The sequence below is a fragment of the Chanos chanos genome, chromosome 13, assembly GCF_902362185.1.
Source record: "Chanos chanos chromosome 13, fChaCha1.1, whole genome shotgun sequence".
Classification (NCBI taxonomy): Eukaryota; Metazoa; Chordata; class Actinopteri; order Gonorynchiformes; family Chanidae; genus Chanos; species Chanos chanos.
The window spans coordinates 11,760,220-11,788,109 of NC_044507.1; the positions used below are offsets into that span (position 1 = coordinate 11,760,220).

At 40.2% G+C, this 27,890-nt stretch overlaps 3 protein-coding genes across 3 annotated transcripts; 1 reads left to right on the forward strand and 2 right to left on the reverse strand.

Annotated features, from left to right (window-relative positions):
• The first annotated feature begins 2,759 nt into the window (after positions 1-2,759).
• LOC115825991 (myosin heavy chain, fast skeletal muscle-like) lies at positions 2,760-14,754 on the forward strand. The gene is made up of 38 exons (XM_030789676.1): positions 2,760-2,963; positions 3,423-3,566; positions 3,837-3,993; positions 4,257-4,284; positions 4,370-4,478; positions 4,583-4,675; positions 4,785-4,848; positions 4,950-5,048; positions 5,474-5,577; positions 5,662-5,800; positions 6,186-6,304; positions 6,402-6,551; positions 6,659-6,829; positions 7,004-7,313; positions 7,612-7,697; positions 8,029-8,116; positions 8,270-8,387; positions 8,475-8,598; positions 8,807-8,943; positions 9,049-9,304; positions 9,583-9,825; positions 9,923-10,099; positions 10,183-10,328; positions 10,456-10,546; positions 10,634-11,023; positions 11,106-11,232; positions 11,337-11,455; positions 11,536-11,732; positions 12,015-12,198; positions 12,332-12,497; positions 12,600-12,724; positions 12,839-13,147; positions 13,274-13,477; positions 13,561-13,686; positions 13,803-13,973; positions 14,104-14,208; positions 14,358-14,453; positions 14,557-14,754. The coding sequence occupies exons 1-38, from the start codon at positions 2,760-2,762 to the stop codon at positions 14,752-14,754; spliced, it is 5,874 nt and encodes a 1,957-aa protein (XP_030645536.1).
• Positions 14,755-16,732: 1,978 nt separating this feature from the next.
• LOC115825992 (myosin-7-like) lies at positions 16,733-17,744 on the reverse strand. Its single transcript, XM_030789677.1, has 5 exons — positions 17,583-17,744; positions 17,397-17,501; positions 17,183-17,278; positions 16,938-17,072; positions 16,733-16,756 (listed from the first exon to the last, which is right to left on the reverse strand). Exons 1-5 carry the CDS (start codon positions 17,742-17,744, stop codon positions 16,733-16,735), a joined length of 522 nt encoding a protein of 173 aa, XP_030645537.1.
• A 97-nt stretch (positions 17,745-17,841) lies between these two features.
• On the reverse strand, positions 17,842-27,212 carry LOC115826783 (myosin heavy chain, fast skeletal muscle-like). The gene is made up of 33 exons (XM_030790681.1): positions 27,009-27,212; positions 26,778-26,921; positions 26,491-26,647; positions 26,280-26,307; positions 26,069-26,180; positions 25,891-25,983; positions 25,724-25,787; positions 25,537-25,635; positions 25,342-25,445; positions 25,112-25,250; positions 24,800-24,918; positions 24,535-24,684; positions 24,171-24,341; positions 23,764-24,073; positions 23,584-23,678; positions 23,405-23,492; positions 23,142-23,259; positions 22,915-23,038; positions 22,508-22,644; positions 22,114-22,369; positions 21,766-22,008; positions 21,501-21,677; positions 21,207-21,352; positions 21,033-21,123; positions 20,523-20,912; positions 20,285-20,411; positions 20,059-20,177; positions 19,676-19,872; positions 19,399-19,582; positions 19,136-19,301; positions 18,892-19,016; positions 18,708-18,787; positions 17,842-17,887 (listed from the first exon to the last, which is right to left on the reverse strand). Exons 1-33 carry the CDS (start codon positions 27,210-27,212, stop codon positions 17,842-17,844), a joined length of 4,803 nt encoding a protein of 1,600 aa, XP_030646541.1.
• Between the last annotated feature and the right edge of the window lie 678 nt (positions 27,213-27,890).

Here is a 27,890-nt window from a genome sequence, read left to right on the forward strand (position 1 = left end):
AGAGAGAGAGAGAGAACTGCCTCGGCATTACAAAATTAGCTGTTGAATTAAGTTAAAGACACTAAACCCAGAAATACAACTGCTTCATTTTACCAACGTAAAACGCGCAACCTTGTGGCTTGCTCATCTCTCTTCGCGCCAAACACTTACCGTGGCGGAGCTGCCGAAAGGCAGGTGGACTCCTGTGATTCTTCACAGCTGTTTAACTTTGATGATTGCTTCAAATCAAATCAATTACTTGATACACTGGGGAACAATGATCATCAACTCATCACATTTCAATCTTTCAGTCGAATAACTTTTTAAGGGTTACGGAAAATGCAAAACAAGACTTTTAGTTATAACAGGGCGCCTGTGGTCTACGAACGCTACCTGAGGACTGGTCTGGTCAAGTTTTCAATATGAAGTGAATGCACATGGCCTCTATATCCAATTACTGTTTCCCTTATTGTTGTTTTCCTTAATAGACGTGGTATGACTTATTCAAAAAAAAAAACAAAAAAAAAAAACTGACCGGATTCAGCCCTCTAGCGCCAGTTTGGACACATTACACATTACATTTTATTTTGGAGCGTGCAGCTAATTTGTGTAACCACGACGCCTAAGAACGCCTGCTCAGAGTATAACTTTCTGTTGTCTGGAATTGATATTCACGTTTATTTTACTCATTAATAATCCCATTTAATTAAAGCACATCAGCTGTGACAAGTCCTGAGGGCATTACAATCTTCCACCATGACTTCCGGTAGGACCTGGCTTCAATTGGAATGAAACTGAAACTCTCCTGTATAAATTTCTTTTTGGCACCGCGTTGCATAGTACAGAAGCAGCAAGCGGTCCTCACCTTGCTATGACATCTCTGCCGAGTTTGAATAAGTCATACCAATTCTAATTAGCAGAACTGAACGTGCGGAAGAGCCGTGTTAATAACTAAAATTAAAAAAAAGAAAAAAGAAACACACAGACACATACACACACACACAAATTTATTCGAGTTTCTGAGCTTTTTGACACATTGTAGCGACTTTCAATGGTGACCACCGGTCATCTTGCTCTCACGTTGATGGATTTAATTTGTCTCAGCACACTCTGGACTGAGACAGCTGGAGGCTACCAACATTTGATTGGGGGCGGCATTTCCGTCCCTCGTAACCCTTCCTATCCTTTGAAACGAATTAAAGACAATCCGCTGTGGATCACTTTTTAAGAGTTGTCCGTGTCTTGGCGATCTGTTACAGTCTCTCCGTACTTAAAAATAGGATCTGTGTTAAAAGACTTCATAAAAACGGTGCTTGATATCTGTGATACAACTGTCCATTGACGGTAAGTTAGCCCCAAAGCAGCAGATAAAACCAGAGAAAAACATACATTCATTAAAAAAAATGAAATTATATGATTTTTGCATTTGGAACTCAAAATGTACAAGAAATAAAATCATTTTAAGTCTATTTACACAGTACTTATAGAAAACACTTTAATTTAGACGAGCACTTATAACCCGCATAAAGTAGAGCTGAGGTAGGCTGTCTTTAAGAAATTCTGCTAACACAAACATGCAATGCCATTCAGTATTGGTTACAGTCTGATGTGCTCTTGACAGGGGATTTAGTTAACAAGATTAGATCCCTCAGCACTGTAATTGCCCTTTTATTACACATAAATAACACAAATGAAGCTGGTAACTTTACTCCTTAAACATGACACAGACAAATCTCTGTCAATTTACTTGGTATGGGTGGATGAATAGTGGCCGTGCATGGGATTCCAGGAAAGCATTGCTAATACAGCACTTACAGTAAAGCCCACTGGTTATTTTTAAGATCCTCCCCCTCACAGCACAGACAGAAGGTTTGCTGTAAGATCATTTCTTTCTGTCTGTGTCAATCAGTGTATTTTGTTATTTCAGTGCGAAGAACTATCACATAAAACTTTTGCCTTTTGAACATATATATATATATATATATATGTATACACACACACACACACACATATACACATATATATTTATATATATATAAAATAGGATTAAAATCTACATTTCTTTGATGATACAAATCCTAAATGTTAAATAAAAAACATTAGTGCATATTATGGAATGTCTATGGAATGGAATAAGACTTTGTGTTTGATCGTATCTTCCTTCATGATACATGAGTGGCAGAACTGGTGACACTGAATCTGACATTTTATTAGAGCTCAGTATAACTGAACCTTGTGGTCATTGAAGTTAAGGGCATGTTCCAGCTCCCAAAACAATGCCTGTCCATGTATAGGCCGGAGGATTCACACCAAGGACAATGAGTCTGTATAAAAGCAGCAGGAGGGATGAGCCCTTAACTACCCTTGTATCAAGGTGAGTCTCTGTCACAAGGCGAAAAGACATGTCTGATTAATATACTTTATTATTGCCTGATATTATCTAATGTTTTCCCTTTGCATTGAATGGTTTATATAAACAGCACACACAGATTTTTTTTTTGGTCTAAGCATCTACTGTGAGCACCTTCATTGTTTGTATGTTGATGTTTCTTTGCTGGTTCACAGGTGACCCGCTCAAAGTTTATATCCACGTACAGAAGGTAAGATCAGTTCAAAGTTTATATCCACATACAGAAGGTAAGATCATGCTGCTGTTATAGTAACAGCACCATCTTCACTAAATCTTTTGTTTTTTTCTCCCTGAGAAGTACCGTCACAGCTGTACAACGATATTTAATTTACTGAATACATATTCCTCTTTTGTAGCTTAAGGAGTGACTATGAGTACGGACGCTGAGATGTCTATTTTCGGGGAGGCTGCCCCATATTTGAGAAAGACAGAGAAAGAGAGGATTGAAGCACAGAGTCGGCCGTTTGATGGGAAAACTGCCTGTTTTGTGTCTGATGACAAAGAGCTGTATGCGAAAGGTACCATTCAGAGCAAAGAGGACGGCAAAGCCACTGTGGAGACGGAGGATGGCAGGGTATGTTACAGCCACAGTTAACCCACAGAGACCGCGACTACAAAAGACTTTAACGCTACTTTCAATGAAGTCTGTTTCGCAGGATGAGAACGGTTTAGAATTTCTGAAAATATTTTTTATTGATGTCATCATGCATCAGTTGACCAAATTATACAGTTATTTAGGGTGACAGGGCTTATTAGACGCATAATGTATAACTATGAATGCACAATGTCATTTTTGAACATTATGAAGCCAACATTAGCTTATGGAAATTACATATGATATGTGACAGTTAGATGTATGACTGTTAGAACATCTTGAATTGTTTATCCATGTGTTTAGCTCATCATATTTGGAGATTCTTAAAACAAATGTTTTCAATCTGTTTGAAGACAGTGAGCATTTCATTCAGCATACGGTGATTTAAAATCTCAATGTGATTGTGAAACAGTGATATGGTTTTCTACTCTAATTCAGACTATTACAGTTAAGGAAGACCAAGTATTCCCGATGAACCCCCCAAAGTTTGATAAGATTGAGGACATGGCCATGATGACCCACCTTAACGAGCCCTGTGTGCTTTTTAATCTCAAAGAGCGCTATGCTGCATGGATGATCTACGTGAGTCCTCAAGATCATACTATGAAGCTCTTTCCTAATCAAACACACATTCTGGCATAAACAGACTTCCTGTTCTAAATAGTATTTAATACCTTAGAATTTAATTACTATATGTACAGACATTCATTTCATTTTTAATTGTAATCCCAGAATAAAATCAGTGATGCACTTACAAGTGGTTAGCAGTAATCAATATATTTATTAAATAAATTTTAACATATAAGAAAGATTTATGCAAATGGCAACGATGGCTTTCTTTCCTTTTGGTAGACGTACTCTGGGCTGTTCTGTGTCACTGTAAACCCTTATAAGTGGCTGCCTGTCTACAACCCTGAGGTGGTGACAGCATACAGAGGAAAAAAGCGTATGGAGGTCCCTCCTCATATTTTTGCCCTGTCTGATAACGCCTATCAGTTTATGCTCACAGGTATGCCATAGGAAGTGATGCATTTACAATCAAATATTTACAGATTTTGTTGAGCCAAACTCACAGGTACAGTTAATAGGATAGACAGTAGTACAGTATGTGAAGTATGATGTTACCTTACGTAGAATCCAGTTGAGGTCTCTTAGAGAAAAGTTAATAGGTATGCAGTATAGTAGGAGCCAACACGTGCTTGCTAAATCTTATTGTGTTGCTTGAGAAACGCTCAGATTTACAGTCATCCATTTTCCCCCTATCTAATGCAGATCGAGAGAATCAGTCCATTCTTATCACGTGAGTGTCCTTTTCTTTTTAATTAATAGATGAACTTGTTTAATTTACTACTGAGTTAGTGAGATTTTGTTACTGTTCTCTGTAGTGGAGAATCCGGTGCAGGGAAGACAGTGAACACCAAGCGTGTAATCCAGTACTTTGCGACAATCGCAGTGTCTGGTGAGAAGAAGAAGGAATCAGCCAGCAAGATGAAGGTGAGCATAGAGTGGGTTCTGTGTCCGCTTGTTCTAAAATTGCACCCATTGAGGTGGGTGTCAGCTGTATTCTGTGTGTTTGTGCACATGTGTCTGTGTATCAGGGAACTCTGGAAGATCAAATCATCCAGGCCAACCCTCTGCTGGAGGCATTTGGAAATGCCAAAACAGTGAGGAATGACAACTCCTCTCGCTTTGTGAGTTGAGAGAACAACAGTGACAACAGAAAGAAAAACACATGTAATTTTAAAACCACAAAAGTTTTAGATTTAGAAAAAAAAATCATATTGTATATATTTTTTACAGGGTAAATTTATCCGTATACACTTTGGAACAACAGGAAAGCTGGCATCAGCCGATATTGAAACTTGTGAGTGTTTTTTTGCCACTAATTTAAAACTGGTTTTGAATTGTTGATATAATGCTGCAAGTCATATTTATGATTTCTGTTCTTATTATGTGTCTTTGTAGATCTCCTGGAGAAATCTAGGGTGACATTTCAGTTGGCTGCAGAGAGGAGCTATCATATATTTTATCAGCTGACATGCAACAGGAAACCAGAGCTTATAGGTAAACCTAAACACGTAATCCAAGTAATTTTGTTGTCCACACATCCACACAAACATTTTTGTATCTGCATATCCTGGTGTCTTCATTAGATAGCTGTGCAAATGGGTTAATGTTCCTGCCAAGACTGTAAAATATATGTACACACACACACACACCAGCACGCGCACACACGCGCACACTCACATACACACGCGCACATGCACACTCACTCACACACACACACACACACACACACACACACGCACGCGCACACACACACACACACACACACACACACACGCACACACACAGGCACACACACGCACATACACACACACACACACACACACACACACACACACACACACACACACACACACAAAATAATTTAAGGACTTCACTCAGAAACGTGTATACATTAACACAACACACCCTGTGTCTTTCAGATATGCTTCTTATCACCACCAATCCATATGACTTTGCCTTCATCAGTCAGGGTGAAATTGCTGTTAAGAGCATAGATGATGCTGAGGAGCTCATGGCGACTGATGTGAGTCTACATAAAGGAATGGAAGCTCAACATATTGCCATATTTAGAACATTTGTGTTTAAGCAAATTTGTTTTATCTTACAGGAGGCCATTGATATTCTTGGCTTCACTTCAGAGGAGAAGGTTGGCATCTATAAGCTGACAGGAGCTGTGATGCACTATGGAAACATGAAGTTTAAGCAGAAACAGAGGGAGGAGCAGGCAGAGCCCGATGGCACTGAGGGTAATGTCTGAACATGCATTTTGACTCATATTTATTTGATTACTTAACACCAAAAGGACATAAACATACATAGTACATAATGTCTATAATTCAACATTTATATGCGTTACACTTATTCAGTTAGCTAACTTTTACCTGTAGTTCCTGGGCAGGTAAGAAAAACAAACAAATAAACAAAGGAACTTTTTTTTATAGAAAAGAATGAAAGTGAACACATTGCACCATAAAGAGCAAGAAACATTTAAGATACATTCAATATTATGTATTTACAAGAAGACACACAATTTGATGAGTTGTATGATACTACACTGATAAGACCCTACTGTTTATGTGGAAATGTAAGTCTTTTGTGCTGAAATGTGTGATGTTTCTGTTTGACATACAGAGGCAGACAAAGCTGCTTATCTTATGGGACTGAACTCAGCTGACCTTCTCAAAAACCTCTGTAATCCCAGAGTCAAAGTTGGGAATGAGTATGTAACTAAGGGCCAGAATGTACAACAGGTAAAGATAAAAAGCAATACTGCATGTATCAGCACACCATAGACCTGCTGATGCAGTTAGTCCACTAAATCTCAGAAAATGTTTTCTGACACTTTAGGTGTACAATTCAATTGGTGCTTTGGCTAAGTCTGTCTATGAGAAGATGTTCTTGTGGATGGTCATCCGTATTAACCAGCAACTGGACACTAAACAGCAGAGGCAGCATTTCATTGGTGTACTTGACATAGCAGGGTTTGAAATTTTTGATGTAAGTTTCTTTTGGCCGATCCTGATCTAATATTTTTTTTTGTTTTACTCACATTGGAGAGGCTTATGAAATTTCTTTTGTTTTTTTTTTTCTTCCAAATTATTTAGTTCAACACGCTGGAACAGCTGTGTATTAACTTCACTAATGAGAAGCTGCAACAGTTTTTCAACCACCATATGTTTGTGCTGGAGCAAGAGGAGTATAAGAAAGAGGGCATTGAATGGGAGTTCATAGACTTTGGTATGGATCTGGCTGCCTGTATTGAGCTGATTGAGAAGGTATATTATCCCCCAACTTTTCCACAACCTTCATATTTCCCTTATTGTTCTCAGTATCTCCTCAAATTAGAGATGTGTGCTGTCCATTGCCCGACTGGTTCTGCACATGCTAAATATAATATTCGTGCCAAGACTTTTCATCTGTAATTACCAATGATGAACTTTCTCCACTAGCCAATGGGCATCTTCTCAATCCTTGAAGAGGAGTGTATGTTCCCCAAGTCCACAGACACTTCCTTCAAGAACAAGCTCTATGACCAACACCTGGGTAAAAATAACTGCTTCCTGAAGCCCAAACCTGTAAAAGGCAAGGCAGAGGCCCACTTCTCCCTCGTCCATTACGCCGGCACTGTGGACTACAACATCACCGGCTGGTTGGAGAAGAACAAAGACCCTCTGAATGAGTCTGTTGTGCAGCTGTACCAGAAATCATCCTTGAAGCTGCTTGCAATGCTCTACGCAAATTTTGCCGGTGCAGCAGACGGTAACCTAGTACTCTGTTGAACTTTGTTAAAGTAAATAATCCAATCTGGTGGCTGGGAAACTCACCCTTAAATGTGCAATAGGAGACTGATTTGATGGTTTTATTTGATGATGTTACATTAGTCTCTTTTTTTTTTATTTATATGGTAAATTATGCGTGAATGAATGAATGAATGAACGAATGTGACCTTTGTAATGCTTTTATTTGTTTAATTTAATTGGTTATTCTAAAGCAATTGTATATTGCATTTATTGTCTGTATATGTGCTAAACTGTATTTGCCTCTGGATTATTTATAGATTCAGCTGCTGGTGGTAGTGGTGGTGGCAAGAAAGGGGCAAAGAAGAAAGGTGCATCTTTTCAAACCGTCTCAGCCCTCTTCAGAGTGAGTTGTACTCATTTGTAGTCATTCATCCTGCTGTTTTACTGAACTTCTAGTTTCTCTTGTAATTGTGATTTTACATATAGTATCAACACCATCTGTAAACTGTAGCTGCTGTCACAAATCAAAACAATCTACAAATAATTAAGTGCTTGTTTGTTGGACATTTAACATACGAGTGTACAGCAGCAAAAGGTACTTTCAAAATAGTTACACAGCGCCTTACATTTATAGTTATGTGAATGCACTGATAAACTAACAACAAGGACAACGAGATCATATTTATCCTAGTGTGATGTACCATCATAAATTATCCAGTCTTCTGAACCTGCAGGAAAACCTGAACAAGCTGATGTCCAACCTCAGAACAACACATCCTCACTTTGTGCGCTGTTTGATTCCTAATGAAACCAAAACACCAGGTATTTTTGACCGTACTCTTAACCAACTTCATTGAACCTTAAATACACAAGACACAGAGACTTCTTGTGAGACTCACATTAGTAATGGGTGACTTATGTTTGCAGTTCCTTTTTCAAAACCTAACACATTTCATTTTATCCCACTGAAACCAGGTGTGATGGAAAACCATCTGGTCATCCATCAGTTGCGCTGCAATGGTGTGCTGGAAGGTATTAGAATCTGCCGGAAGGGTTTTCCCAGCAGGATTCTGTATGGAGACTTCAAGCAGAGGTGACTTAAGATATTAACAGAAGTCTAGATGAAGATGTAAGTCATATAATATGTGCTTAAATTGTCATACTGGACTTTGGTTGTCAGGTACAGAATCCTGAATGCCAGTGCTGTCCCTGAGGGCCAGTTTATGGACAACAAAAAAGCTGCTGAGAAATTGCTTAGCTCCATTGATGTGGACCACAATCAGTATAAGTTTGGACACACCAAGGTGTGTTGATAGGGAAATTTCCCTATGACGAGGCTATAATTTCATGATGCATAAGTGTCAACTGTCATTTACATTCATTATCACAAAATGTGATAAATTTAGAAAAATACTTTACTAGAGTTAAAATGTGTTTTTGTAAAGTTAATGACCTAAATGAACCACAGAACGAGGCTGTATCACAGTATGTAATAAGCAGAGCGTTCTGTAGGTGTTCTTTAAAGCTGGACTCCTGGGTGTGCTGGAGGAAATGCGAGATGAGCGCTTGGCTCAGGCTGTCACCTGCATTCAGGCTGTGTGTCGTGGGTACGTTGTGAGGATGGAATATCAGAAGATGATAGCTCGAAGGTAATGCCTTAACATTCACGTCGGGCATGCTCACAAAGGGCACAACTACAAGACCGACAATGGTCTATTTTGACTAAAGCGAATTTGTTGTTCTTCTCCTAACAGGGAGGCCATCTACACCATCCAATACAACATTCGTGCATTCATGAATGTGAAACACTGGCCATGGATGAGGCTGTACTTCAAGATCAAACCACTCCTGAAGAGTGCTGAGTCAGAGAAGGAGATGGCCCAGATGAAGGAAGATTTCACTAAGTGCAAAGAGGACCTTTTCAAGTCTGAAAGCAAGAGAAAAGAACTGGAGGAGAAGTTGGTCTCAATCATTCAAGAGAAGAATGATCTTCTTCTTCAGGTTCAGGCTGTGAGTTCCCCATAAATATTTACATATATTCATTCAGCTGATGCTCTTATCCAGTGCAACACATATGTTTTCTATACCTGGGATTGTACACCTCTGGAGCAACATTGGAGTTAAGTGCTTTTTTTCATGAACTTAACAGAGAGCAGTCATGCTCAAGAATCAAACCCATGACAATCATCAAATCACTACCACCCCAGACACAGAGTATGGTTGACAGTGTCTTTGTGTATGCCCAAAACCTTCATTACTTTGTTGGTTTGGTTTTTAAATTTCTTAAGGAATCTGATAATCTGATGGATGCTGAGGAGAGGTGTGAGGGACTGATCAAGAGTAAAATCCAGCTGGAGGCCAAACTGAAGGAGACAACAGAGAGGCTGGAGGATGAAGAGGAGATTAATGCAGAGCTAACATCTAAGAAAAGGAAACTGGAAGATGAATGCTCTGAGTTGAAAAAAGACATTGATGATCTGGAGCTCACCTTGGCCAAAGTGGAGAAAGAGAAACATGCCACTGAGAATAAAGTATTTCTCTTGTTCTCCTAAATTTTTCTTGGGGCCCAGTTTTTTTTTTATCTAGATGTTTTGTTAGACTTCATGTTTTTGTTTTTTTTTGCTTTAGGTCAAAAACCTCACTGAGGAGATAATTGCTCAGGATGAGACCATTGCTAAATTGACTAAGGAGAAGAAAGCCCTTCAAGAAGCTCATCAGCAAATTCTAGATGATCTACAGGGAGAGGAAGACAAAGTCAACACTCTTACCAAAGCCAAGTCCAAGCTGGAGCAACACGTTGATGATGTGAGTTAGGGGTTTTTGTGGAAAAAACTTATAAAATGTTATGTATTTCTATAATATATCAAGAAATATTATCGAAAATACAGCTTGAGGGATCTCTTGATCAAGAGAAGAAAGTTAGAATGGATCTTGAGAGAGCAAAAAGGAAACTTGAAGGAGATCTGAAATTAGCCCAGGAATCCATAATGGACTTGGAGAATGAGAAACAGCAGCTGGATGAGAAACTAAAGAAGTAAGTCCTGTTTTCTTTTCAAACACAGATCCATCTTAAATGTATCCCTATTGCTGCTCACAAACATGGTTCAATGTGCAGTTGCAACTTGCTTGTTTTCACCCATAACAAAAATAATCTTGAACAGAAAAGATTTTGAGATGACACAGCTGCAGAGTAAGGTTGAGGATGAACAGGTTCTTGCAACTCAACTTCAGAAGAAAATCAAGGAGCTCCAGGTGCGGTCACAGGCTTTACAAATACAGTCACGTATTAAAAATGAGGTAAGGCTCAATAATACTTGATGTTAATGATTTAACCCCTAGGCTCGCACAGAGGAACTTGAGGAAGAGATTGAAGCAGAGCGTGCTGCTCGGGCTAAGGTGGAAAAGCAGAGATCTGATCTCTCCAGGGAACTTGAGGAGATCAGTGAAAGGCTCGAAGAAGCAGGTGGAGCCACTGCAGCTCAGATTGAGATGAATAAAAAACGTGAAGCAGAATTCCAGAAGCTTCGGCGTGATTTGGAGGAGTCTTCTCTGCAACATGACGCTACTTCAGCAGCGCTGCGTAAAAAGCACGCCGATACTGTATCAGAACTTGGAGAGCAAATTGACAACCTTCAGAGGGTGAAGCAGAAACTCGAAAAGGAAAAAAGTGAATTGAAACTGGAAGTAGATGACCTGTCCAGCAACATGGAGGCCATAGCTAAAGCCAAGGTGATATACTCTGTGATAATAAGGGTGGGTGACATAATTTTCTCTGGCATTATAAAAGCTAATCTTGCAAAGCTTTTTGCAGGTCAACCTTGAAAAGATGTGCCGCTCTCTTGAAGACCATCTCCATGAGGTCAAGACCAAAGAGGAAGAAAACCAAAGACTCATTAATGATCTCAGTGCCCAGAAGACCCGGCTGCAGACAGAAAATAGTAACACCCCTTCACCATTCCATATTTTATAAATAACTTTGAAATAATGTAGTGTCCAGGTATATTTGCTTACTTGAGAATTCACGCTCAGCTCTTTTTCATAGGTGAAATGTCACGTCAACTGGAGGAGAAGGACTCTTTGATGTCCCAGCTCACCAGAGGAAAACAAGCTTATATCCAACAAATTGAAGAGCTGAAGAGACAGAACGAAGAGGAAGTCAAGGTATGGTTTGACATCAGGAGCAAAAAGTGTCTTAGTGCAGGTAAAGCTGGGGTTTTCAGTTATTTTACTTTGTATCACAGGCTAAGAATGCCCTGGCCCATAGTCTACAGTCAGCGCGGCATGACTGTGACCTGCTGAGGGAGCAGTTTGAGGAAGAGCAGGAAGCCAAGGCTGAACTTCAGCGCAGCATGTCAAAGGTCAACAATGAGGTGGCTCAGTGGAGAACCAAATATGAGACTGATGCTATCCAGCGTACTGAAGAACTTGAGGAAGCCAAGTAAGATTCTTTAGGACCACTGAACCAGTTGAGTTGAATGAGAGCAGTTTAAACTTTGTAAGGATGCCATGAAGGGATTGGGCACACCATTGTACATGTCCCCTTAAAATGAACTGCCTTGCTTAAGGGTGCAGTGGCAGTGCCAAGCACTAGGATTTTGCACATTTACCCACTATAGTTACCATTTTAGGTTTACTTAGCAGGATTAAAACCCACATCCTTAAGGTTGAAACACAATTTTCTTTACTGATTCAGCTGTTTATATGTCTGTCTACTTTCAAGGAAAAAGTTGGCCCAGCGCCTCCAGGAAGCAGAGGAAGCTGTTGAAGCTGCCAATTCAAAGTGTTCTTCACTGGAGAAGACTAAGCAGAGACTGCAGGGAGAGGTGGAGGACCTGATGACAGATGTTGAGAGGGCCAACTCTGTTGCAGCTGCTCTAGACAAGAAACAGAGGAACTTTGATAAAGTGCAGTTTTCCCTTAACTATTCCCAGATGTAGAACTAAATCTAGAACTAACTAAAGATATATTCAAAACAGTCAATATTCCATGACTTCTTGTATAGAGATTTCTCCATTAACTTTCAAATCACACTTGTAGGTCCTGGCTGAGTGGAAACAAAAGTATGAGGAGAGTCAAGCAGAACTTGAAGCCACAATGAAGGAGGTTCGCTCGATTGGCACTGAAAATTTCAAGATGAAGAATGCTTATGAAGAGGCTTTGGAGCATCTCGAGACTCTTAAAAGAGAAAATAAAAATCTGCAGCGTAAGAAAATCTTTTTCATTATCAGTGTTCAGTGACATTCCTAGGCATGTATTCGTTCGAACTGTTAAAAAGTAAAATTTATTTATTTCTTTTTTTGTTTAGAGGAAATTTTGGATCTGACAGAACAGCTTGGAGAGACTGGGAAAACCATACATGAGCTTGAAAAGTCAAAGAAACAGGCAGAACAAGAGAAAGCAGAGATACACACAGCCTTAGAAGAGGCTGAGGTAACTAGCTGTTGTTCTCTGTTTTTGCCATTGCACATTATGTGAACTTTTTGAAAAGTAGGACAGTGTCTTTGATCCTCTTTTGCCTGTTATTCTCCCAAATCTCTTCACCAGGCTTCTCTGGAGCATGAAGAATCCAAGATCCTTCGTGTGCAGCTGGAACTCAACCAGGTGAAGAGTGAGATAGAGAAAAAGCTTGCTGAGAAGGATGAGGAAATTGAACAGTTAAAGAGAAACAGTCAGAGAGTCATTGACTCCATGCAGAGCACTCTGGATGCTGAGGTCAGGAGCAGGAACGATGCTCTAAGAGTCAAGAAGAAGATGGAGGGAGACCTCAATGAGATGGAGATCCAGCTCAGTCATGCCAACCGCCAAGCTGCTGAGGCTCAGAAGCAACTGAGGAACCTCCAAGCTCAGCTAAAGGTATGTGAGCTCTAAAACACTATATTTTACACACACATCCACATATTCCCTATGATCTCAAGAACCTTTACACATAAACACATTTGACTGATATTATATACAATCAGAATAAATTTGCTTCCAAAGGATAACCAGATTCACCTTGATGATGCCTTGAGGCACACTGAAGACATGAAAGAGCAGGTGGCCATAGCTGAACGCAGGAGCAGCCTTTTACAGGCTGAGATAGAGGAGATCCGGACTGCTCTGGAGCAGACTGAGAGAGTTCGAAAAGTCGCTGAGCAGGAGCTGGCGGATGCAAGTGAACGTGTGGGTCTCCTACACTCACAGGTACTAAAGCTGCACTCTAGTGTAATACAACTTTGTGATTTCTGACACAGAAGAGTCTTCTAATTGGTGGTTTTCCCTCTCAGAATAATAGCTTGATAAATAGTAAAAGGAAGCTGGAGGCTGACCTTGTTCAGATTCAAGGAGAGATGGAGGATAGAATTCAGGAAGCCAGAAATGCTGAGGAGAAAGCTAAGAAGGCCATTACAGATGTAAGATCCATGAAAGTCAATTAAGTTTAGTAGCATTTCAACATCTAATATTTCAGAAATTTCATTCTGTGAGGACCAGTAACTAACACTTTGAGCGTTTTGGATCGGGTTAAAAGGCTGCCATGATGGCTGAGGAGCTGAAGAAGGAGCAGGACACTTGTGCTCATCTGGAGAGGATGAAGAAGAATCTTGAAGTCACAGTGAAGGACCTGCAGCATCGTCTAGATGAAGCTGAGAACCTTGCCATGAAGGGAGGAAAGAAGCAACTTCAGAAACTGGACTCTCGAGTATGTGTAGAGTGAATACCATTATAATGTGTGCAAATTGGAATTATCATTATGTACATCTGTGACAGACTTTATGATCAATTTTAGAGGGCACAATCAGAGTCCTGACATCCGATCTGATTCATTTTAGGTTCGAGAGCTGGAAAATGAACTAGAATTAGAGCAGAGACACAGCTCTGATGCTGTGAAAGGTGTGCGCAAATTTGAACGCAGGATCAAAGAGCTCACCTATCAGGTACAACTTACTGTTTTTCATTATGTTAAACAGCCCACAAAAATTACACTGACCCAAATCATGTGAACTCCTGGTTGCTTTTTTTTTCTTAGTCCAATTTGTAACATCAGTGGAAGTTCAGGTATATGTCTCTTTTTGTCTTTTACCAGTCTGAGGAAGACAAGAAGACTATGCTTAGACTGCAGGAGTTGGTTGACAAACTGCAACTGAAAGTCAAAGCTTACAAGAGGCAAGCAGAAGAAGCTGTAAGTCATAATCTGTCTTTTTGTTGTATTAAAGTATAATGATTTTAATATGTGATGAGAAAATTAATGAATTAATAAATTACTATGTTATTCAATTTTACAGGAGGAGCAAGCTAATGGTTATTTGGCCAAACTCAGAAAGGTACAGCATGAATTGGAGGAGGCTGAAGAGAGAGCAGACATTGCTGAGTCTCAGGTCAGCAAGCTGAGAGCCAAGAGTCGAGACATGGGAGCAAAGGTGAGAACCCATACCTTGATTATCCACATTTCATGTTACTCTAGTCATTATAATGAAATATGAGTTGGCCTCATGACTGCTGAAGTATTGCAGCTTTGAAATATGCCGAGTTGTTCTATTTTATTTACAGGGAAAGGACAGCAGAGAATGAAGAAATACTGAGAAGACAAAAAAAGAATTTCTGACTTTGTTTGTTTGCTGTGCACGTATTAAGTATGGGAAAAATGGAAATTATTTGGTAGACATCTTTCTGTAGCCTCTGTTTCTCTGTATGCATGTTATCCTGATATGCCATTAAGGATCAAATTAATAGTTAAAGCAATGTGTGAAATTAATAGTGCTGTGAATGTGTGATATCAATGGCAAAGTGTGTAAATTTAATCAAAGTTTGTGAAAATAAAAATTGTGTGTATACATACTTCACTTGTCCTGCTGTACTCTCCTTGGAAGTTTTACTTGTTTGTTTGTTTTAAAGTTCATGTGTCCTGGTGTCCTGGTGTCAATAAGATCAAAAGACAGTCAGAGAACATTTCAGCAGATTCATTTTCTAAGTGACCCAGTTTTAAATTCAGATATTAAATTTATGTTGCTGGGATGTTGTGGTGCCTTGCTTTCGTCACTTTAACGTAAGAGACTGAAATTTCAGCATGCTCAACCCTCCTGAAGCACTACGTGTACCTCTCTGATCTGAGTTAAATAAACCGTCCTCATTCCTTGGTGAGGTGGAGAGAAATAAGAAATAAGAGTTTATTAGCAAATTGAAAAGAAGTCAAAGAAATGCAAATTTCTTCCCACTGGCTAAAGTTGTTTTCAACTATGCAACTGGCAACTATTTGACATTTTGAGGTGTTAATGAAAAAAAGGATACTAAGATTTATGGCGAAAATTCTGTGGCAGCATGTTGTGCATGTAGTGTGGTTTGAATGTGTATATGCTAGAGTATATGAAAAGTGAATTCTTTTAAACATATTTATTATACTCACTGCATATAACGTATAATTCAAAAAGTAATGTAAAATGTGTAACCAGAACCTTCAAAGACGAAGGGAAATCTTTCACAAAAACACAAATCACTACTGTTTGCATGCATTGAAATTTTAATCAAATTTGAATCAATACAGCATCAAAAGCATCATAAACCCTTTCATTAGTATTTGTGATGTAATGGGGATGGGAGAATTAATAGTTAGATTTAGGAAGAGGGAGGTGTTTATCTAACTACAACTCCTGCTGTAAAAAAGGAGGAAACTGGTTTTTAATTGTAAGCTGATGAATTCATTCATTCATTTTCTAAGTCACTTATCCTAATTACTTGGCGAAAGGCAGGCAAACACCCTGGACAGTCCATTGTAGGGCAGACACAGACAAACTTATTCACACCTAGGGGCAATTTAGTATCTCCAGTTGGCCTGACTTGCATGTCTTTGGACTTTGGGAGGAAACTGGAGCTCCAGGGGGAAACCCATGCATGCAAACATGGGGAGAACATGTAAACTCCACACAGAAAAGACCCTGGCTGCTCGGCCGGGAATTGAACCAAGGACCTTACTGTGAGGCGACATCGCTACCCACTGTGCCACCATGCCACCTGAGTTGATGTATGATAAGGGAAACTGATAGGATCCCATAGATCAATATTAGTTCACAATTACGAGGAGAAGAATGATATTAATCTGGAGATAATTCATGGAGATATTCAGTCATACATAAAAATAACAATCTGGTGAAAAATAAAACAGCATTTATTAAATTATTTTAAACAGTAAGTGTTGTGTAATTGTAATGTCTTACAAATACTTCATTCACACTGAAACAATGAGCCACACACTGTATCACCTTTGCTCTGTCTGTATAATTAATAATGTGTTCGGGAGGAAATTATTTGTTCAAATGGATATTTGTCTCAAATCTGAGGTGGAGTGGAATGGTTTATGCATTGTGAGTTATGAAACAAGTGTCAAAATCGGTGTTAGATTTTGATGGCATTCATTCTGACTTTTTTGGGTATTTAAGAATAAGGAGCACACGGTGTGTATATCTGCTATTCTTCTAGTCCCTCTTGACCCTGTGTAAAAAGAGAGCAGGAACAATGACCAAGTGAAATAAATATTGCCTTAAGTGTTGCTACAGCAAATTCATATTCATTCCACATTATGTGGTTTACCACTTTTTTTTTTTTAAATATATACGTCACAAGCGCAGTTTTTCTACAAGTGTATAACTAGGAACAATGGGTCAGTACCAACCTTTGCTCCCATGTCACGACTCTTGGCTCTCATCTTATTGACCTGAGACTCTGCAATATCTGCCCTCTCTTCTGCCTGCTCCAGCTCATGCTGCACCTTTCTGAAGCGAGCCAGATGAACATTCGCTTGTTCCTCCTGTAAATAACGCAGATGTTTATCCGTTCACCAGTGACAAACACCAAAAATCTTTTGACAAAATGTTTTAATGGTAGGTAAACTATCTTATTGGGTACAACTTCACTTACAGCTTCCTCTGCCTGTCTCTTGTAGGCCTTCACTTTTATCTGTAGCTTATCCACTAGGTCCTGGAGTCTGTTAATGTTTTTCTTGTCTTCATCAGCCTGGGGGAACCAAAGTCCCCAAAGTGTAAGAAACAAGGGCCTCACTGTATTTATATTTCAAAACAATAAAGCCTGTGCAATGAATTAAGCTGGTACTCAGGAACTGCTTATCACAGACCTGATAGGTGAGCTCTCTCACTCTTCTCTCATATTTGCGAATTCCTTTAATGGACTCAGTGTTGCGTTTTTGCTCAGCCTCAAGCTCATTCTCAAGTTCACGCACCTACAAAAACCAGCAGAAACTTAGTAAAATAATTTCAGTTGTAGTTGAGACAACCATATCACGTTTACATTCTTCACATACACGAGTCTCTAGTTTCTGCAGTTGCTTCTTTCCTCCCTTCAGGGCGAGGCTCTCAGCTTCATCTAGACGATGCTGCAGGTCCTTCACTGTGACTTCCAGATTCTTCTTCATCCTCTCCAGATGAGCACAAGTGTCCTGCTCCTTCTTCAGCTCCTCAGCCATCATGGCAGCCTTGAGATACAACATTTGCATAAGTGTCTCTTCTGAGATGTTTTTGTCTATGCCAGACATCAAAAGGGTACCATGTATGGTGGGGAACTCACATCAGTGATGGCTTTCTTGGCCTTTTCCTCAGCATTCCTTGACTCTTGAAGAGAATCCTCCATTTCACTTTGAAATTGGGCGACATCAGCATCAAGCTTCTTCTTGGCATTCAAAAGGCTGACATTCTGTTAAGGAATGGGTTTGATTTGTAAACAAATTGCTTATTCCACATATACACTTACACGGAGTTGTAATATTCCTGAGAGGGACAAACTAAACATTCTCAAAACCTGGGAGTGCAAAAGCTGCAGACGTTCACTGGCATCCACCAGCTCCTGCTCAGCCGCTTTACGGGCTCTGTCGGTCTGTTCCAACGCAGCTCTCAGCTCCTCAATCTCCGCTTGCATCAGAGCGGTTCTGCGTTCTGTCATAGCCAACTGCTCCTTCATGTCATCCTGTCCTCTCACCGCATCATCAAGGTGAAGCTGTGAATCCTGTTACAGTAAACAAATTGATAACACAGGAGTGAATGGCAGCAGTGTTGGCGTTAACAGGCAATCCTTACTACTTGATCATGCACAGATGTTATTGATTACACCACTGGGAAAGAACCCCCCAGAAGCAGCTTGAAATTAAGGGGAGCTTTGAATTGTGATCAATGCTCTTGTAGTCAATAGTAGCTAGTGTTCTACCTTGATTTGTCCTTGAAGGTTCCTCAGTTGTTTCTGAGCCTCAGCAGCTTGGCGGTTGGCATGGCTGAGCTGGATCTCCATCTCATTGAGGTCTCCCTCCATTTTCTTCTTGACTCTTAGGGCGTCATTCCTGCTCCTGACCTCAGCATCCAGAGTGCTCTGCATGGAGTCGATGACTCTCTGACTGTTTCTCTTCAGCTGATCGATCTCCTCATCCTTCTCAGAGAGCTTTCTGTCAAATTCACTCTTCATCTGGTTGAGCTCCAACTGCACACGAAGGATCTTGGATTCTTCATGCTCCAGAGAAGCCTGGAACAATTATGGTATGAATACTCATAAAATCAATGCTGGACATATTGTAATAAAATAGTCTGGGGTTTTTTTGTTTGTTTTTTTTTTACACATTTTTCTACCTCGGCTTCCTCCAGCACACTTTGCATTTCAGCTTTCTCAGTCTCCATTTGCTTCCTAGCTTTTTCTAGTTCATGGATGCTCTTTCCAGTCTCTCCAATTTGCTCAGTCAGATCCGAGATCTCCTCTTTGGGGAAAAAAAGTATTCAAAAAGCCAAAATCCAATAAATGGACAAGCAGTTAATATCATTCTCAACAGTCCAATTTTACATATAATGCAGAATTTTAATCCACGATATCACTTACGTTGCAGGTTCTTATTCTCTCGTTTTAGAGTTTCCAGATGGTCCAGTGCTTCCTCATAAGAGTTCTTCATTTTGAAGAGCTCGTTGCTAAGTGTTCGTGATTCTTTCTGAGCACCTTCCAACTCTGCCTGAGATTCCTCATATTTCTGCTTCCACTCAGCCAGTATCTAAGAGCAGAAACACATACCCATAACAATAGCAGATAACAATATGTGACTGGTAAAATTTGGTAGATTTCACAAAACATATTATTTCATCCTTTACCTTGTCAAAATTCCTTTGTTTTTTGTCTAAGTTAGCTGCTGAGCCATTTGCTCTCTCTATGTCAATCATGAGGTCCTCTATCTCACTCTGCAGCCTCTGTTTGGTCTTTTCCAGAGATGCACACTTTGCATTTACTGCCTCTATTTGCTCTTCTGCCTCTTGGAGACGCTGGGCAAGTTTTTTTCTGTGAACAGTAACACAGGGTAGCGATGAGAACTGTGTAGGTTAGCCATGCATTCCTCATAAGGACAACCACTCCGAGATTTTCCAGGCTTACTTGGCTTCCTCAAGTTCCTCAGTACGCTGGATGGCATCAGTCTCATATTTGGTTCTCCACTGAGCCACCTCACTGTTGGCCTTCGACATGCTGCGCTGAAGTTCAGCCTTGGCTTCCTGTTCCTCCTCAAACTGCTCCCTAAGCAGGTCACAATCATGACGCGCTGACTGCAGACTATGGGCCAGGGCATTCTTAGCCTAACACAGCAACATGAAAATTCACAATTAGAACAATGTTTTATTAAGCAGTGTTTTCATATTGTATTCACATGCAATACTTGTGACTGTGCTCATGTGAGTGCTAATTGTAACAACTGAAAATAAAATTTAATTAAGTGCAAATATATCATGAAGAATAATTATGAAAAAAAGAGATGTGATCACTTTTGTCTCTTCCTCAAGCTGCCTCTTCAGTTCATCAATTTGCTGTGTCAATGTCTGTTTGCTCCTTGTCAGTTGTGAAATAAGACTTTCTCTCTCCTCCATTTGCCTACAAGATTCCCCTATTCATGAAAAAATTAACCCGATTACAGAATTTATCTTTGGACAGAATATTAACAATCTCGTTGTAAAGTGCCACAGCAAACCATTGATATGAGCTAAGTTTTACCATTTTCAGTCTGCAGTCTGGCTTTCTGTGCGCTGAGGTCATTGATGTGCCTCAAATTCTCCTCATTCTTAGCTTTCACTTCCATGAGCTGATCCTCAAGGGAACGACACATCTTTTCCAGGTTGACCTTTTAGTGAGTTACAGTAACGTTAGAGTTTTCAGTTGGAAAAAACATGTACTCTGGTCTTTACTTTATTTTTAACAGCATTCTTTTTAGTTAACACAAATTCACTATTACCTTGGCTTTTGCCACTGCCTCCATGTTGCTAGCTAGGTCATCAATTTCCATTTTGTATTCACTCTTCTCTTTCTCCAGCTTTTGCTTGATTCTCTGGAGGTTGTCTATTTGCTCCCCCAGTTCTGCTACACTGTCAGCCTGTTTTTTGCGTAGCGCTGCTGCAGTGGCCTCGTGCTGGAGTGTAGATTCCTCAAGTTCTCGCCGAAGCTTCTGGAACTCAGCCTCGCGTTTTTTGTTCATCTCAATCTGAGCTGCAGTGGCTCCACCGGCTTCTTCAAGCCTTTCACTGATCTCCTCAAGTTCCCTGGAGAGATCAGATCTCTGCTTCTCAACCTTAGCCCGAGCAGCACGTTCCGCCTCAATCTCCTCCTCAAGCTCCTCTAAGCGAGCCTTTGGAAGGTGGAAGGTGGAAGAACACAAACTCTCAAATCATCTGAAAGAATCTTAAACATCATAGGAGCATCATGCAAGTATATAAGTAAGCCATAGAAAAATTGATGTGTCAAATACATGGAGCTCTTTAATCTTCTTTTGAGACTGGGATCCCACTGCTTGCGCATCGTCGATTTTACTCAGGAGCTGGCTTGTCTCAAAATCCTTCCTGTGAACAGGTCAAAATGTAATTAGCTGAATGTGTCATCTTGTTATTTTGCACAAGGATCAAGAAATTCAGTAGAATCTTACTTCTTGAGTTTCTCCTCAAGCTGCTGCTTGTCATTTTCCAGGTCCATCATGGACTCCTGGGCCAGTTTCAGATCACCTTCAAGCTTCCTCTTAGCCCTCTCAAGGTCCATGCGGATCTTCTTCTCTTGATCTAAAGACCCTTCGAGCTATTGGACAAATAAATGGGTTGAAAAATAAATACTTGATCAACACAGATATGCATGAGTTATGATGTCATTGACTGTTGCACTCAAGTTAATGGATAAGGTGATCATGACATATTCTGGTTGTTGTCAGGACTGTTGGTCCACTTACATCATCCACTTGTTGTTCCAGCTTGAGTTTGGCTTTCGTCAGAGTATTGGCTTTGTCTTCCTCTGCTTGGAGATCATCAAGCGTCTGCTGATGAGCCTCTTGGAGGGCTCTCTTCTCCTTGGTCAGCTTGGCAATGTTCTCATCCTGTCCAGATATCTCCTCCATCAAGTTCTTAACCTGTTGAAGGAAGCCTGTGTAAATCGTGTCCACTGACATGTTCATGTTTGCAGTTGTTGTATTCCAGTAAAATTCTGAAACTTATTACCTTGTTCTCTGTGGCATGTTTCTCTTTTTCCACTTTGGCCAAGGTGAGTTCAAGATCATCAATGTCTTTCTTTAGCTCAGAACACTCATCTTCCAGTTTTCTCTTCTTGGTTGTCAGTTCTGAATTGATTTCTTCTTCATCATCCAGTCTCTCTGTCAACTCTTTGAGTTTGGCCTCTAGCTGGATCTTACTCTTAATCAAGCCTTCACACCTCTCCTCTGCATCAGAGAGATTCTCATTGTCCTATACACAAAAGTGCAATCCAGACACAGCCTATTTATTTCTAAATTTTTGAATCTGGTAAAACAGTTTGTCAAATGTGAGTATGGTGCCACATTAAGTGCTTACAGCTTGAACTTGTAGGAGCAGGTCATTTTTCTCCTGCAGTAGTGTGACCATTTTCTCCTCTAGTTCCTTCCTCTTGGCCTCAGCTTTAGCCAAGTCCTCTTTGCACTTGATGAAGTCTTCCTTCATGTTGGCCATTTCCTTCTCCGTTTCAGCACTCTTCAGTAAAGGCTTGATCTTGAAATACAGCTTCATCCATGGCCAGTGTTTCACGTTCATGAATGCACGCAGATTGTATTGCAATGTATAAACAGCATCTCTGTAAATAAATCAACAATCATGGACAATTCATGTCTGTCACACACACAATATACTCAATAAAAAGATGAAAATGTTAATACACATAGGTTAGCAAATATACAAACAGCTGAGGAATATCTCCAGAATATCTTCATACCTCTGAGCTGTCATCTTCACAAATTCTCTCCTCATGAGGTAACCACGGCAGAGAGCTTGGGTGCAGGTGACCAGAGAGGCCAGTTTCTCATCTCTCATTTCCTCCAGGGTTCCCAGTAGCCCAGCTTTAAAAAAAACCTGTGGTGCGGAAAGTACAGCTAGTCTGAGGAACTCACTCCGAAATATTTGGGTAATTAACTAAACTTTAACTAAAACTAAAATTAAAAATGGAAATAATATTAAAATTAAAAAGACATTCTGATCTACTTCACTACAAGGAAAGCTTCAAAGACTAACGTTGATGACTGTATGTTTCTATATGTTTCAGAAATTGCCCATCTGTTTAACCCATTCTAACAGCAGATTTAGACTAGTGAGAGCACGCCACTTAGTGTTTTGAAATTTTACCTTTGTGTGACCAAATTTATATTGTGTGTGGTCAATATCAATTGATCCAAGCAGCTTCTCTGAAGCCTTCTTGCCATCAATGAACTGTCCCTCAGGGATAGCACTGGCATTCAAAATCCTGTACCTGTAATATGTGGTATAAGGGTATTATCAGATATCATCTACATTTTAGGGGCAAGTAGTAAGTGAATACATTGGAGGATAGGGGGCTGAGTGTGGTTTGTTACCTCTGCTTGAAGTCAGCATACAGAATTCTGCTGGGAAAGCCCTTCCGGCAAATTCTAATACCTTCTAGCACACCATTACAACGTAGCTGGTGAATGACCAGATGATTGTCCATTATACCTGTGGGTGAAGAGCTCCTCATTAATATTCCGACATACAGCTAGTCTTCCCAGGGCTCAAATGCCAGGGCATGATTACAATACATTTATCTACCACTAGTTGCTGAAGTAACATAGGATTCCAGTCCATGTTCTTGTGTATGTACCTGGTGTTTTCACCTCATTGGGAATCAGACATCGCACAAAGTGAGGATGTGTGCTCCTTAAGTTTGTCATCAGCTTGCCAAGATTCTCCTGCACAATGAAAATGGAATAACCAGTGAGACTGTGTCTTAAAAGAAAAACTAGAGATGATACACAGTGTTATAGGAAAGGTTATGCATACCCTGAAAACAGCTGAAACAGTCTGAAAAGAGCCTCCTTTCTTCTTACCGCCCTTCTTGGCTCCTGATCCTCCACCACCGCCACTGTTTGCAGCCTCTTGACAATTAAAAGGAAAGCAATCATATTATTCCCATTGCCATTACAAAAATTGTTGGTATTTCCAATCGTCACTATTCTGTACCTGCTTCAGCTGAGGAAAAGGAAGCATAGAGGAAAGCCAACAGTTTGACTGATGACTTCTGGTACAGCTGTACCACAGACTCGTTCAGGGGGTCTTTGTTTTTATCCAGCCAGCCAGCGATATTGTAGTCCACAGTGCCAGCGTAGTGGACCAGAGAAAAGTGGGCCTCAGCCTTGCCTTTGGCAGGCTTTGGTTTCTGGAAAGCACTGTTTTTGCCAAGATGCTGGTCATAGAGCTTGTTCTTGAAGGAAGTGTCTGTGGCCTTGGGAAACATACACTCCTCTTCAAGGATGGAGAAGATGCCCATGGGCTGTGAAAAACACAGGTGTCTTGTTAGAGGAGATATTGCAAAGGACAAAAGGAAATAACTGTACGTCGCGGAAAACCTTTTCAAAGAGATAGCATACCTTCTCAATCAGTTCAATACAGGCAGCCAGGTCCATACCAAAGTCTATGAACTCCCAATCAATGCCCTCTTTCTTATACTCCTCTTGCTCCAGCACAAACATGTGGTGGTTGAAAAACTGTTGCAGCTTCTCATTAGTGAAGTTAATACACAGCTGTTCCAAACTGTTAAACTAATTGAAGACAATTATAAAAAAACAAATCATTTGGAGCTCTGACATCCACAACAAATTTTGTTGCGGTGAGTCACAGAACATTTAAAATGCTAATGTCATGCTCTTCACATAATCAAGGTTTACTGGTGCACAGCCATTAAAATGTTTAATAATTGGCATTTAAAAAACAAACACCAGCTGGGTTACTCACATCAAAGATCTCAAACCCAGCAATATCTAGCACTCCAATGAAGAACTGCCGGGGTTGTTTGGTATCCAGCATCTGGTTGATTCTGATAACCATCCATAAGAACATCTTCTCATAGACGGATTTAGCCAAGGCACCAACTGAATTGGTAACCTGAGGATTTTGAAACGATAGTGAGGAAACTCATAATTTTTGTTAAATTTAATTTCCCACAACAGATGAACAAAAGTGGAAATAAATAGAGGAAGAGTGTAAATTGTGAATTTACCTGTTGCACAGTCTGTCCCTTTGTCACATACTCATTACCAACTTTAACTCTGGGATAACACATAGCTTTGAGCAAATCAGCAGAGTTCAGGCCCATGAGGTAGGCGACTTTGTCAGCAACTAAAACAAACAAACAAACAAGTGAATGCAAAAATTTCCCACGAAATCTGAGTCATGGGTAGTGACGAGTGTTGCGCAAACAGAAGAGTCCAACATATTGATGGTAGTGTGTCTAAATATAGAGGATAATGCAGATATTGGAATTATGAGACATTCAGTCATTACGCGGGTGGAACAATGTTTGTCAGATTACCCTCGGTGCCATCGGGCTCTGCCTGCTCCTCCCTCTGTTTCTGCTTAAACTTCATGTTTCCATAGTGCATCACAGCTCCCGTCAGCTTATAGATGCTCACTTTTTCCTCAGAGTTGAAGCCCAGGATGTCAATAGCTGTCTAGATTATTACAATCCAATGAAATATTGAGTGATGTAGAGCAATGTTTGGATTCATAGATAAATACTTTAAGCAGATAAACAGTCCTCACATCTGTAGCAACCAGCTCCTCCTTGTCGTCAATGCTGGCCACAGTGATTTGACCCTGACTGACCATGGGAAAATCATATGGGTTGGTTGTGATGAGAAGCATCTCTGGAGGGAGGGAAAAAAATCCATGAAATAGTCTGCAGATTTGTTAAGAGTCAAGTCAGAACGTTAAACACACCGAGTGTGGAACTCTTACCTATCAGCTCTGGTTTGTGGCCAGTCATAATCTGGTAGAAGATATGGTAACTTCTCTCATCAGCCAGTTGAAAGGTAACTCTGGATTTCTCAAGCAAATCTGAAAAAAAAAAAAAAAATCATGGCCTTATGAAAAATCTAACCAAAGTAATGTCAACAATTTGCTTCCACAAAGAGAGAAGACTTACAAGTCTCAATGTCAGCAGAAGACAGTTTTCCTGTGGTTCCGAAGTGAATTCTGATAAATTTGCCCTGTTTTAAGGAGCAGGCAATATTTTAGAAAGATGTTCTCTTTTTACTCTAATTATATTATTTGTTTTAAAAAGATTTGTCTGGATTTGTATGTTGGACTCACAAAGCGGGAAGAGTTGTCATTCCTCACAGTCTTAGCGTTCCCAAATGCCTCTAGCAAAGGGTTAGCTGAAATGATTTGATCTTCCAGCGTCCCCTATGAAACACAGTTTAAAACCTGTACGTTAAAAATAACATATCACAATTAGTAGCATATTTATACTCTAGTGTTACTAGGTTACCTGTATTTTACCAGGGGCTGCCTCCTTCTTCTTCTCTCCAGACACTGCGATTGTCGCAAAATACTGGATTACACGTTTGGTGTTCACTGTCTTCCCTGCACCGGATTCTCCACTGGCAACACAAAACCTCAGGTTAGCAGGACTTAACTGAATGTACACATCCACCTTTGAAGATTTCTCCAGATTTCTTACAGAAAATGATCTGACTCACGTGATAAGTACTGACTGATTCTCACGATCTGTAAGCAGAGGATTGTAGATGTTAAGGTGGTTTCTCATGCCTCTTCTTCAACCATGCCCCAAAATAATGTAGTCAAATTTCACTACAATATAGACCAATCAGCTTTATTTCTTGATATGTTTTTAATGTCACAGCATAAGCATGGTCAGGATAATTTATCCTTCTACTGATATTGACTCACCTGTAAGCATATTTTGATATGCATTATCAGACACTGAGAAGATGTGGGGCGGGGCCTCCATACGCTTTTTGCCTCTGTAGGCCGCAACAACCTCTGCATTGTAGACTGGAAGCCACTTATAGGGGTTCACAGTCACACAAAACAGCCCGGAGTAGGTCTGTAATGGAAATTCTCTTGATGTGAACTTCTGAGGATAAATCTCACTCTCTCTCTCCCTCTCTCTCTCTCCCTCTCTCTCTCTCTCTCTCTCTCTCTCTCTCTCAGTCACAGACTTCAGTTATGCTTACGTAAATCATCCATGCTGCATAACGATCTTTGAGGTTAAACAGCACAGAGGGTTCGTTGAGATGAGTCATCATGGCCATGTCCTCAATCTTGTCATATTTTGGCGGATTCATGGGATGGCAGTCCTCATCTTTGACTGTTACAGTCTGAAAAACATGTGTAAGATTATTATCCAAAAGCAGACAATTTTACTGATGTAGATTGTATTGGTGCACAGTAAATAAAGAACTTGCCTCCCCGGCTTCAGTTTTCACAGTGGCTTTGCCACCTTCTCTGCTCTGGATAACCCCTTTGACATATAAGTCCTTAGCATCTGGCACAAAACAGGCAGTTTTGGCATCGAAAGGTCGGTTCTGAGCCTCAATCCTCTCCTTCTCGGGCTTTCGGAGATAGATTGCGGCCGCCCCGAATACGGCCATCTCTGCATCGCTGCTCATGATCGCAGTAGTTTTCTGCAGTCAAGAAAGCGAAACAGCAAAACTATTTATTATATCATCATTTATGTTTGTTATTGAGGAATGTTGTAAGTGTAAAGACAGGCATCTGGTTAAAATGTTACCTTTCTTGCACTCTCTCAGCTCCAACTATCAGCACAAGCAGACTTCAGTACTGCAAGAGGAGCATAAACAGATTTTATCTTTTGGTAGTTTATGTTGTGAATTCATAGCTATCTATTCTTTAGTTTCCTTGTATTTATGTGTGTGTGTGTGTGTGTGTGTCAGTGTGTGTGTGTGTGTGTGTGTCCTAATCAAGAAGAGTGTTCAATAAATATTGATAAAATAGTTGTCCACAGATAGTAAAAAACAGGTTAGATGAGAATTTGTGAACAAGATCTTACCACTGTTTGGGTATTCACAGTCCTCCTAATGAAACAAGGGCAGCAGTGGAAGCTGCTTTTATCGAGATGAATGTGCAAGACCAGCAAAAATGCCCTTTCTATATATGGGCACGCTATGCTATTCAAATCTCAATCAAGTCTCACTATCAGTGTCTGCCTTGCCCTTAAGTATATAGTGACTGAGGGGGTAATAGGATGTGTCATCACTAACAGGTGAAGATGCCTCAGCATCCAGGGTTATTTTTACATGCCTGACCGAAACCATCTAATTAACCTT

Coding starts and splice junctions, on each gene's coding strand:
- LOC115825992 (XM_030789677.1), bottom strand. CDS start 17,744: ATGGCTGAGGAGCTGAAGAAGGAGCAGGACACTTGTGCTCATCTGGAG. Junction 17,502..17,582: donor TGCAGAAACTAGAGACTCGT/GTATGTGAAGAA, acceptor TGGTTTTTGTAG/GTGCGTGAACTTGAGAATGA. Junction 16,757..16,937: donor GTCGTGACATGGGAGCAAAG/GTTGGTACTGAC, acceptor CTTTTTACACAG/GGTCAAGAGGGACTAGAAGA.
- LOC115825991 (XM_030789676.1), top strand. CDS start 2,760: ATGAGTACGGACGCTGAGATGTCTATTTTCGGGGAGGCTGCCCCATAT. Junction 4,676..4,784: donor ATGACAACTCCTCTCGCTTT/GTGAGTTGAGAG, acceptor TATTTTTTACAG/GGTAAATTTATCCGTATACA. Junction 11,733..12,014: donor GAAGAACTTGAGGAAGCCAA/GTAAGATTCTTT, acceptor TCTACTTTCAAG/GAAAAAGTTGGCCCAGCGCC.
- LOC115826783 (XM_030790681.1), bottom strand. CDS start 27,212: ATGAGCAGCGATGCAGAGATGGCCGTATTCGGGGCGGCCGCAATCTAT. Junction 26,922..27,008: donor TGAAAACTGAAGCCGGGGAG/GCAAGTTCTTTA, acceptor CATGTTTTTCAG/ACTGTAACAGTCAAAGATGA. Junction 24,919..25,111: donor AGAGCCCGATGGCACCGAGG/GTAATCTGACAA, acceptor TGTTTGTTTTAG/TTGCTGACAAAGTCGCCTAC.